Source organism: Ovis canadensis, chromosome 2 (assembly GCF_042477335.2).
Source record: "Ovis canadensis isolate MfBH-ARS-UI-01 breed Bighorn chromosome 2, ARS-UI_OviCan_v2, whole genome shotgun sequence".
NCBI lineage: Eukaryota > Metazoa > Chordata > Mammalia > Artiodactyla > Bovidae > Ovis > Ovis canadensis.
The window spans coordinates 34,786,604-34,799,019 of NC_091246.1; the positions used below are offsets into that span (position 1 = coordinate 34,786,604).

The following is a 12,416-nucleotide window of genomic DNA, read 5'->3' on the forward strand; positions in this document are numbered from 1 at the left end:
ATTTCAGAACAAAGCTCAAAAATATTTTTAGTAAGGCAAAATATCCAGCATACAGCAAGATAAAATTCACAATGTCTGGCATCTGATCTAAAATCATAAGGCATACAAAGCACTTGGAAAATATGATCCATGATAAGGAGAAAAATCAAACAATGAAAATGGATCCAGGACTGACACACATGATAGAACTACAGGCAAACAGACTGGAACATTTATTACACATTTATAAAGCATAATTATAAAATTATAGCTTCATAATATAAACATTTAAATATAAATTTAATATATAAATATAAATTTAAATATAAAATGTTTATAATAAACATTTATTATAAAAGTTAATTGGAGTTAATTAGAATGGAAGATACAAGAAAAGGTCCGTATAGAACTTGTAGGAATGAAAACTTGAATAAGTGATATGAAAACTATAATGAATGGGAATGAAGGATCCTAAATTAGACACTGCAGAAGAAAAAATTATGGAAGTTGAAGGCAAAATAATAGAAATTATCCAAAATGAAACACACAAAGAAAGGAGAATCCAAAACTATAAAACGAGCTCAGTGAGCCATGAGGAAGCTTTAAGTGACTTAACAAAAGTGAAATTGGAGTCCCTGCAAGTAAGTGAGGGCATACATGAAATATTTGAACACATAATGGCCCCAAATCTTCAAACTGATGAAAATTATAAGCCCACAATCCAAGAAACCCAATGAATCCAAGGGAAAATCTTTAAAGCAGCTTGAAGAAAAAGATGCATTATATACAGAGGAGTAAAACTCTCCTATTGAAAAATGCCAGCAATTTTTTTTTTTAGCATTTAATATGTGGCACTTCAATTTATTTTACTCAGCAAGCTTTAAAGGCAGATGCTCATTGAGAATAAAGAAACAGAGGCCATGATGGCACCTAAGGTGAGCATGGAAAGGTTTCTTTGCTCTTCTCAAAGCCACTCACTTTGGCTTCCTTTTCACCTGTAGTACAATCACAGTTTATCTAGATCTTCAGAAAGCCATTGATCTCTGCTAGTAAGTTCAGTCCTTGGTCTTGGCCCATGTGTGGTCAGTGAGGTATAAGAAGGAGTCTTTGCAGAAGAGTTCTGGGAAAGAGTTACTTCCTGATGAAAGAAAGGTATATAGGTAGAAATTATTTTCACCTGCAGCCATTCTGCCTCCTTTCTCCTCCAACTGCAGTTTTGACATGTTTGGAATTGAGGCAACCATCCTTCAGCCATGAATAAAACACCAAGAAAATGTCAGGTGCCAGTAAATTGCTCTGACACTGGAAAGCTTCTGAACCCATTAGAAAACTGCCCACCTGTAAATTTCTTATAGTGTGAACAAAAGCAACTCCCTATCTGCTTGGCCTATGCCTAAGTGCATTCCCACCTAACTGCTAGAAAAGGGAAATCAGATATTTGAACTTTCGTCTTTAGGATCACTGTTGGATGCTCTTTTCTCTATATTGTTGTTAGGTCTTTATTGTCAGTGTCCTTTTTAAGGGGCTCTTGTCTCAGTGATGCAAAGATATGGAATGTGACAGATATAAGACAGCTGAAGCCTAACTGCTTCCAGATGGGTAAAAATGGGAGAAAGTATCTACTGAATATACTTCTCAGTACTTTGAGAAATCAGAACCCTTCTGCCCCATGCACATCAATGGGCTATTGCCTACCATCCTTCCCAGCACACCTGAAAACACCAATTTCTGTATGTAGTACTTCTGTGCACAAAGAGAAAGGGCTCTTGATTTCAAGAATAAGAGACTCAGAAGACTAAAAAACAAGAGGATTTATCCCATCATCTGCTAACAGACTCCACTGGTTGGTAAATGGATGGAGCCAGGGCTCTGGACAAAGCTCTGGATAGAACCAGGGCTCTGAACGAGGCCAGCTCTTTGTGCAGACTTTGGCCACTTTCTATAGCCCTTCTGAAAAGGCCACAAGTCCCAGTAATAGATTAAAGGCTCTAAGGAGTTCTGTAGCAAGGAAATTATTGCTTACCTTAGTGATCATGGATCTCTTTTACTGGTGAAAGAGATGGATCAGCTAAGGGATCTAGTTTGAGAGACACTGCACTAGACCAATCAAATACATACAGCAGTGGAGATCTGGGAATCTGTTGGGCAGCTCTATTTTCATAAGCTGCCAGAATGCAATCTGACATGTCACTTTCTGGCATAAAATCTCTCAGTAGCTTCCCACTGACAAAAAGGCCAAGTTCAAAGAATTTGGCATAGCAAATAGGCAGCTGTGAAGTCTGATAATAATGTGAATAGCCTACTTTTTTAGCCTCAAGGGTATGTAAAGGAGCTTCATTCTCAGGCCATGCATTATGATGTTTTCACACCATTTCTTTTCCTATGCCACCTCCTATGCCAAGAACTCCCCCCTCTCCTCATCGTCGTCAGCCTTCTTGCCAATAGATAAATTTCTGATTCATATCTTAAATACCAGTTCAAATGCCTTGTCTTTGTGAACTTGACTCTGATTTCCTAAAGCAGACTGGTAGCTTTCTTTTTAGGGTTCCTTATACATATTTCTGTTGATATTTCAGCATCCATCACATTGTGTTCAGTTACTCAGTTGTGTCCAGCTCTGTGCGATCCCATGGACTGTAGCCCATAAGACTCCTCTGCCCATTGAATTTTTCAGGCAAGAATTCTGAAGTGGGTTGCCAATTCCTACTGTGGGGGATCTTCCCAACCCAGGGATGGAATACATGTCTCTTGTGTCTCCTGCATTGGCAGGTGGATTCTTTATCACTAGCGCTAACTAGGAAGCCCCTTCATCATATGGTGCTGTGTGTCACTTCAGTGGTGTCTAACTCTTTGTGATCATATGGACTGTAGTCCACCAGGTTCCTCTATCCATGGGATTCTCCAGGCAAGAATACTGGAGTGGGCTGCCATGCCCTCCTCCAGGGGGGATCTTCCCAACCTAGAGATCAAACTCATATCTCCTACATTGCAGGAAGATTCTTTACTGCCAGGCCACCAGGGAAGCCATTATCACACATCTAAAGACTCTGCCTTTATTGTTTAGTACAGTATCTAGCATGTGGCAGCTGCTTCACTAATGTGTGTTGAATGAATGAATAAACGGACACTCACCCACCCTGTTACAACTCCAGAGCATATGTGAAAGGTTCTTAGGGAGGCTTAAATACAAACTGAGTCAATTTAGCATCTTAAAACAATTTATGCAAATCTACTTTAACATAGAATTAGCCTGATTTCAATGTTCTGATTTCTGCCCAACAGGCAAGTTCCTCTGAACTGTGCTTTTTCTCTCACTGTTGTTCAAGGCATAAAATTAAAGATGATTTCATAGAATAAACAACCTCTTATGTTTCTGGGGCCACTTCAATCAAAAGAACCTAACCGGAAAGGTCTATAATTGTTTGTGTGAAAGTTAAGAGTCATCGTGTGAGTATCTATTAAGGAGAAAAATAAGGAAATGGTATCTGCAAAAGAGAGTTAATGACATAGAGAACATTCTTCTTTCAGGAAGATGTGTTTGTTGCCTTTTTATATGAATGCTCTGTCTGGTTTTAAGGGTTCTGGCAAATATATCAGAGGAAGTTTGTCCACTATAGTGTTAATGTAAATAAGTTTCAGCTCTGGGCTTTCTACTGAAAATAAATAGTCTGAGATAAAGATGTCCCTGTATCTCTAGCTTTACTTCCTGAAGGTAGTGTTCCTAGATCCAGCACCAGGCCTGTCTGCAAGTCTGAGTATCTTCAGTTTTCATCAATAGAGCGAAAAGACACATTCATCAATGCTTTTCCTTATATGTGTCCTATTCAGCATACCTAGTCTGTGCTGTGCACTCTGCCAGTTTTCACAGATATAAAGATATATAAGATTTATCCTCTCTCCGCTCTCACATCAATGAGAAGACATGAGCAGATTTCCATGATGCAAAATACTGTATGCTGTAATGCTTATTTCTAAGAAGTATTGAGGGATCAAAGATTTTTCAGCCATTGTTCTGCTTGGAGGAAGTCAGGGAGGTGGTGGAACTGAAGTGATAGCTCAGGAATTAGCAGTTATCACCAGGTAGACACAGTGTTGCTCCTCATGCGGGGATGACCTGAGCATTTTACACAGCACAGTAAAAACATCTGTGGAATGAGTTAAGATTTACCTATGTACTCCACAATCTATCTATTCATCTACCTATCTATCTACTTAGACATGCTCACATTACAAGCAAATATTCCTTAAAAAAATAAACTTTTATTTTTTAAGACCAAGGTATAAAAATTAACCCTTGATTATTTTTCATGTGCTTGTCCAGTTTTTAAATTACCTAAGGCAATGCCAAAGAATGCTCAAACTACCACACAATTGCACTCATCTCACATGCTAGTCAAGTAATGCTCAAAATTCTCCAAGCCAGGCTTCAGCAATATGTGAACCGTGAACTTCCAGATATTCAAGCTGGTTTTAGAAAAAGAAGAGGAACCAGAGATCAAATTGCCAACATCCACTGGATCATCGAAAAAGCAAGAAAGTTCCAGAAAAACATCTATTTCTTTATTGACTATGCCAAAGCCTTTGACTGTGTAGATCACAACAAACTGGAAAATTCTGAAAGAGATGGGAATACAAGACCACCTGACCTGCCTCTTGAGAAACCTGTATGCAAGTAGGAAGCAACAGTTAGAACTGGACATGGAACAACAGACTGGTTCCAAATAGGAAAAGGAGTACGTCAAGGCTGTATATTGTCACCCTGCTTATTTAACTTCTATGCAGAGTACATCATGAGAAATGCTGGACTGGAAGAAACACAAGCTGGAATCAAGATTGCTGGGAGAAATATCAATAACCTCAGATATGCAGATGACACCACCCTTATGGCAGAAAGTGAAGAAGCACTAAAGAGCCTCTTGATGAAAGTGAAAGAGGAGAGTGAAAAAGTTGGCTTAAAGCTCAACATTCAGAAAACGAAGATCATGGCATCTGGTCCCATCACTTCATGGGAAATAGATGGGGAAACAGTGTCAGATTTTATTTTTGGGGGCTCCAGAATCACTGCAGATGGTGATTGCAGCCATGAAATTAAAAGACGCTTACTCCTTGGAAGAAAAGTTATGACCAACCTAGATATCACATTGAAAAGCAGAGACATTGCTTTGCCAACTAAGGGCCGTCTAGTCAAGGCTATGGTTTATCCAGTGGTCATGTATGGATGTGAGCATTGGACTGTGAAGAAAGCTGAGTGCCAAAGAATTAATGCTTTTGAACTGTGGAGTTGGAGAAGACTCTTGAGAGTCCCTTGGACTGCAAGGAGATCCAACCAGTCCATTCTGAAGGAGATCATCCCTGGGATTTCTTTGGAGGGAATGATGCTGAAGCTGAAACTCCAGTACTTGGCCTCCTCATGTGAAGAGTTGACTCATTGGAAAAGACTGTGATGCTGGGAGGGATTGGGGGCAGGAGAAGGAGACAACAGAGGATGAGATGGCTGGATGGCATCACTGACTCGATGGACATGAGTCTGAGTGAACTCCGGGAGTTGGTGATGGACAGGGAGGCCTGGCGTGCCACGATTCATGGGGTCGCAGAGTCGGACACGACTGAGCGACTGAACTGAACTGAACTGAACTGAAGCCTTCTCTCTTCTATGGTTCAGGACTTTATTTTCTAGTTTATCACCCTTTTTCCTTCGGGGTAGGCAGAGTAAGGGACAAAGTACCTAAAGTTCATAACAGTTCTTTTTGCTACTTGTTATATTAGCTTATTTTAACAAAACTTGTCTTCCTTTCTCTCTGCTGTTGATAAACTGTATTAAGCACTTGCAGATGATTTCCAGACTTGTTTATATCATTTTAACACTTTAGGATTCTCACCATGGCCTTTAACCAAGTTAGATTCACTTGCTTCTTTAAATGTCCACTATTAATGAGCTTCCCAATTCTGTTTCCCTGTTTTTTCTTAAGTGAAAGATGAATTAAAAGATAGAATTGCTTACCCCTACCACCATAAAACTAAAATTCAAAGTGTTGTATAAGACTTAAAAGTGAGGATTTCAGATCTTTGGGGCTCTGTACTCACCAATGGTCACCATTCATTTTAAAGGCATGTTGAAACCAAATCATGGAAAATACCAAAGCACACATTTAAAAATCTCAGTGGATCCACTGAGGCATAGTAATGACCAAGTAGACTGAGATCCTAGGTCTCTGACAGTCAAAATGTGACAGAAATCTGGTTCAGATGCTTCCTAAATGTCAGGCTTTGCCAGTGGAGGGAAGGAATAAAAACGAAATGAAAGACTGGTACCGCAGAGCTGCTAATTAAAACAATTCAGAGAACATAAATGCTAGAGTAATTTTGGACCTGCCATATCAGGCTGGTTTCAATGCAAATGTAGTGTTCCGATTTCTTCCTTCTTTAGGAAGATATAATTAGCTCAGCTGCAACAGGGTGGAAGCTTTGAGGCAGCCGTTTCCTGGTGCTGCCAGCTCCCCCATGATGGAGGAACAGCTGCCACCCACCCCTCCTGCCATAGATCACACAGAGCTGGGGCCACCCCACAAGGCAGCTCACAAGCCACCAAGAGCAGAAGGCTCAGGCTGCCAGTGGGATTGGTTCTTGCTTAAAGATAAAGATCATGTAACTCCTTAATCCAGTTGACTCCATGCCCAAACAGCATCTTTCCATGGAAGACACCCTTGGTGAAGACAAAAGTCCTCATCCACTACTGTGCAGGAAGGATATTAACGTGGTGATGATGATAGCCCACATCAGCCACAGCAGTTCCCCGCCTTGGAGTGTGAAGGCTTTTGAAGAAATGAAGAACAAAATAATTACAAAAATGTGCCCACAAATGAGCTGTAAGGAGAATAGATTCCCCAGCTTCCATGGCAGAAAAGATGAAGAGAAACCATGATGAGGATGGGCTTAACACTAAGCTTATGGATGGTCCAACAGGTGCGTAACTTACGTGAAAGCAAAAGTGTCCTGGGAGGTAAGCCATACAAAGTCATGCTGGATTCACATGCAGAAATAGAGCAATGGCTTCTACTTGTCCATTGGACAAACTCAAGAGAGTGAACTTCATGGATAGGCTTTTGATATTTGAATAAGCAAAGATATTCTACAAATGAGTTATATGACAATAAATACTTTCATGGAACCAAAGAGTAGACTACTACTTGAAAATTTTAGAGACAGCAAAATGAAATTCATAATTTCTTATTTTTTCTAAGCTACTACTAAATCGGCCAGTTCTTATGCTCATCACCCACTTTGTACCAAATCCCACCAGGCCCACCTGTCACAGAGGTCAGGGTAAGGCTGGTTCTTTCTCATCCTCAATGGGAACAACAAACAAAAAAGTGAGCATATAAACCTTGAAGTTGCAACTGAGTAGGGACCATGGTGGGGGGATTAAATCAATGTGGCACCTGAAACACATTTCTTAATGACTAGGATAGTTTTGTGAAGAACATCTAACAAATAAACTGGGAATCATTATTTCCTCCAATCTATTCAGAAGGAAATATTTCAAGAAAATCTCACTAAGTGGAGAATTTTCTTTTTAACAAAATCAGAATATATGGTAGATGACAAATGACAGTGTTTAAAATGCATAAATGACCAAGGCTAAATTCTCATGTCTATAATAATGGTCATTGCTTTGCTAGTATTTTTGAGGCTTTTTAAATCAAGATATAATTCTTATACCATAATATTTACCCTTTTAAAGTGCATGTTCGATGATTTTTATTATATTTACACACATACTAAACAACCATCACACTACACAATTATAGAACATTTTCATCACTCCAAAAAGAAACTCCATATCCAGAACCAGTCACTTCTCATTGTCCATTGTCCCCCAGCTTCTGGCAACCACGAATCTACCTCCTGCTCTGTGGATTTGCCTATTCTGGATATTCCGTATAAATGGAATCATATAGTATGTAACCTTTTGTGCTTGGTTTCCTTCACTTAACCATAATAATGTTTTCAATGTTCATATTGTAGCATGAATCAGTACATCATTCCTTTTGATTAATGAATAATAGTCAATCATACAGATGATCACATTTTGTTTATCTGTTTACTATTTGATGGACCCTTAAACTGTTTCCACTTTTGAGCTATTATGAATAATGCTGCTATTTCATTTGTGTACCTGTGTGTGTGTGTGTGTGTGTGTGTGTGTGTGTGTGTACATATGGTTTTAATTCTCTTGGGTATATACCAAGGAGTAGAATTTCTGAGTTATATGATGACTCTGTTGTACATTTTGAGGAACTGCCAAACTATTTCTAAAGCAACTGCACCAATTTACATTCCCACCAGCAATTTATGAGGGTTCCAATTTCTCCACATCCCTGTTAACACTTCGTATTGTCTGTTTTGCCCAGTGGATATGAAGTGGTACCTCATTGTGGTTTTGATTTACATTTCCCTAATGACTGATGATGTTGAGCATTATTTTCTGTACTTATTGGCCATTTGTATGTTTTCTTTGGGGGCACCAAAAGAAACTTAAATCTTTTACCTATTTTATAATTGGGTAATCTATCTTCATATTGTTAAGTTTTTCAGTCCTTTTCTTCAGAATTATTTTTCCAGAGATTGTAGCAAAAGTCACTGAGTTCCACCTCATTCAGTCACAGCTTTGAGAATGAAGCATAGCTTTATTGATTTGGATAATGATAAAGTTGAAAATATTTACTGAGCACATATTTTGTGCCAGACCACTCTGAAACCTTTATTAACCTACTGTGAAAGGGGGAGCCATTGCCAGGGCCACATGTTTCTTCCCTGGATGCTCATCAAGATCAGTAAAGATTGTTTTTAAGGAAAAGCCCATGTGTTCGTTTGTCTCCTTGGACAGGGAAATGCCCCCATCTCTCCACTCCCTGCCAAGGAAGCAGAGCTATCAGAGAACACACATCCATTGGCATGTAACCTCCGGCCGTGTTTTAGCTTTCCAGACCACACTAGTCATCACTAGACTTAGAACAGGTGCTTATCACAATGTGAATCAAAATGACAAAGGAAGAAACCCCACAAAACAATCTACAGAAGAATATGCAGCTAAGCAATGGGTTCATTGTCCTAGACCAATTGTAGCAAAGTCAGCTCAGCTAAAAGGCAGACATTGAAGTGAGAGAGGCTGCAAGAAAGACTACAGGAGACAAAAGGAGGAAGTTCCTCTTCTAAGATAAGTCATGATGTGAGGAGCAAAGGCAAGGACAGGCATGTTCTTCACCAGGCCCAATCTAGTACAAAAGTTAGTTCAGTTATAGGTTTTATCTTTTTATTTGATATATTTCTAAAACACTTGTTTTTCTCCCTACATTCCTCTGCCCTTAAAAATCAAGCATGACAACAAGAAAAATAGTGGGGGTTTGAGATGGTAGAACATGACCCCAAATCTTCACTTTCAATATCACAAATTCCCAGTTTCCAGAAATGACCCTTTTCTTTCATACCCGAGTTCTGAGATCTCAGTTAACAAATCTAATACTCCAAGGGGGCTAACTCCAGGTAATCAATGGATTTGCATCATTGAATACAATTCTAGCTGTTAGCATGTTAAAGGGTGGAACCCAGACAGACTGGGTGGGACAAAACCTCTTATCAAGAGGCCACCAACCAAGATGGTTCTCAGTGGCAACTTCCAACATCTTAGTGCACCTTCATTTATGTGAATGAGTTCACCTAAAATCAAACCTCAAACAAAAGGCTTCAGGCATAACTTCACGGAATCAAAACCAAACCTCTAAATCCTTTAACTTTGTGGCCTCCTAAAGTCCTCAGGGCTGCCCCTGGCACAACTCTCATGTTGAAATCTTTCTCTTGACAATATCTAGAGAACCATGGAAAGGGCAGGATGGTGTGGCGGGCTGAATTATGTCCTCCCCAGACTTACATGCAGAAGACTTAGCCCCTAGTATCCCAGAATACAGTTGTATTCAGAGATGGGCCTTTAAAGAGGTAATTAAGCTAAAATGAGGCCATTAGGGTGGGCCTTAAACCAGTCTGACTGACATTCTTATAAGAAGAAATTTAGACACAGAGAGAGACCCCAGGGATGTATGTGCACAAAGAAACCATGTCCTGCACATGAGGACGTACACAGCACGAAGGCAAAGAGTGTAAGCCAAGGAGACAAGCCTTAAAAGAAAACAACCCTACTGTCTCCTTGAGCTTGGACTTCCAGCCTCCAGCACTGTGTGAAAACCATCTTCTGCCGTGCAAGCCACTGAGCCTGCAGTATTCTGCTGCGGCAGCCCAGGCAAATACAACAAGGAAGGAGGGAAGCCCAGGGAAGGAGGGCCCTGGGCCTCCTCACGGGCACAGCCACTCACCCTGTAGTAGTCAGTGCTATACACGTCCCGGGACATGCCAAAGTCCCCGATTTTCACCAGGAGGTTCTCGCCCACCAGGCAGTTCCGGGTGGCCAGGTCTCGGTGCACGAAGTGCTGCGACGCCAGGTAGACCATGCCTGCAGCGATCTGCTGGGCGATGTGCAGCATCTGCGATTGTGTCAGCTCTGCCGGTGGGTTGCCCTCGGCCATCAGCACTGCATCCGGTCCGTGTGCCCTGGGAAGGACACGAAAGGCCTCATGGAGCCTCGGCTCTTTGCCTTGAGGGGCCCTGTGCCCCTCATCAGCTGCTGGTGTGGGAGGATACTGCTTGCCTTAGCAAAAATAGGAGGCAAGGACAATCCACCCACAGTTTTACCTCCAAAACCTCCAGAGTACCCAGGCTTCATTTCCCAGAAAGTCTAACATTTCCAGGACCCCATGGGCCTGAACAGTGCTTCCTCAACATACAGACAGGTTCAACTTTTAGGGCTCTGGAACTACGCTGGGGTCAGGCACTGGCTAGATTCCAAAACCCTAGAAAGCAGTGGGTGGCTGAAGCAAAAACAAGTGAACAAAAAAATATGCAAATTAAAATAAAACACTGGAGGAGAGTTTCACTCTCCTGGGGTCAGGAGTCATTGTACCCCAGTAGGAGCCCCTCCTGCAGCAGAGGGTCCTCACGCAGGCTGGTCCCTCCAGAGTGCACAGCTCTGATCTCCCCCACCTCACCCGTTCCATGGCCCAACATGGTTTCAAGCTACCCTTGTCATCCTCAACCCAGCTTGGCAAAATAACTGAGCATCCTCATCCCAGGCATTCATTCCCAGTGAAAAATGCCATCTCCTTCAGCTCAGCCCCATCCCAGATCTCCAGCTCCATCTGCACTGGCCACCACAGAGGGCAGCTTTCTGAATCACAATACATTTAGTCTCTCACTGGGGCAACTTTGATTCCCCATACTATGTGTGGGGAGTGGTGAAGTATGGTGCTGTTGTATATCTTCTTTATATTCTGTCTTGTCCATTTTTCTCCCAGCTGTGTGGCAACTTAAGGCATCTGAACAGTGGCATGTGCTTCAGGGAAGGGAGGGTCTCAGTCTTAGGATGCCACTGTTAACCCCTTACCTCCACCCCACATTCCCCAACTTGGAATTCTGCCTGGTGTGCTAAGACTGGAGTCACTGCCCGGATGGACTGAGGGGTTGCTGCAGGGCCAGGAGGAAAGGCTACTTTTGCTGCTGGACCTGCCAGGACAGTCTAAGGGCTTCTCCCTCCCAAAGGCAAACAAGGGAGAAGATCCTTCAGGACAGTTGGAAGCACTTCAAATAAACATAGAAGATTCTAAACAAATTTTTAAGTGGGTGACCCCATCCACAGTGTTCCAGAGCTATATCAGTATTTGAAAATAAGAGCCAGAATTATCCAAGAACATCCAACTTGTTTTGCCCCTCCTACTGGCCAGCCCCACAGCCCCTCCCACCACGGCTGCGGCCACACTGGCTCCCAAAACACACTGTCACCAGACATTTTGTTCTTGCATTTTCAGAGCATAAGCACTGGACAAGGAGGTGGGGAATTTCCCAGTTCCGGCTGTGTCCAGCCCTGTGGCCCGGGAAAGTCTTTTAGCGAGTCCAGTTTGTTGTTGTTCTTCAGTTGTTCAGTTGTGTCTGATTCTTTGTGACCCCATGGATTGCAGCACACCAGGCTTCCCTGTCCTTCACTATCTCCTGAAGTTTGCTCAAACTCATGTCATTGAGTCAATGATGCCCAATCTGTAATTTTCTCATTAGTCAAAAATCCAAAGGTCTTTTATGTTGGGTTATCATTTGATTCGGCTGTTGTTGCTAAGTTGGGTCTGACTCTTGTGACCCAATGGACCATATCCTGCCAGGCTCCTCTGTCCATGGGATTTCCTAGGCAAGAATACTGAAGTGGGTAGCCATTTGCTTCTCCAAGGGATCTTCCTGATCCAGGGATCAAACTTGGATCTCCTCCATTGCAGGTGGATTCTTTACTGACTGAGCCACTGGGGCTGTCACTTAGGTTCCTTTTATCTGAAAACATCTGGATA

At 41.8% G+C, this 12,416-nt stretch overlaps 1 protein-coding gene across 2 annotated transcripts in view; it reads right to left on the reverse strand.

Moving 5' to 3' along the window:
• Positions 1-12,416, reverse strand: part of NTRK2 (neurotrophic receptor tyrosine kinase 2) — a 396,774-nt gene that overhangs the window by 64,460 nt on the left and 319,898 nt on the right. For both annotated transcript variants that reach the window (XM_069575812.1, XM_069575811.1), the window contains one exon: positions 10,347-10,581. In XM_069575812.1, coding sequence (XP_069431913.1) covers positions 10,347-10,581 — 235 coding nt within the window. The remainder of the gene's footprint in view (positions 1-10,346; positions 10,582-12,416) is intronic.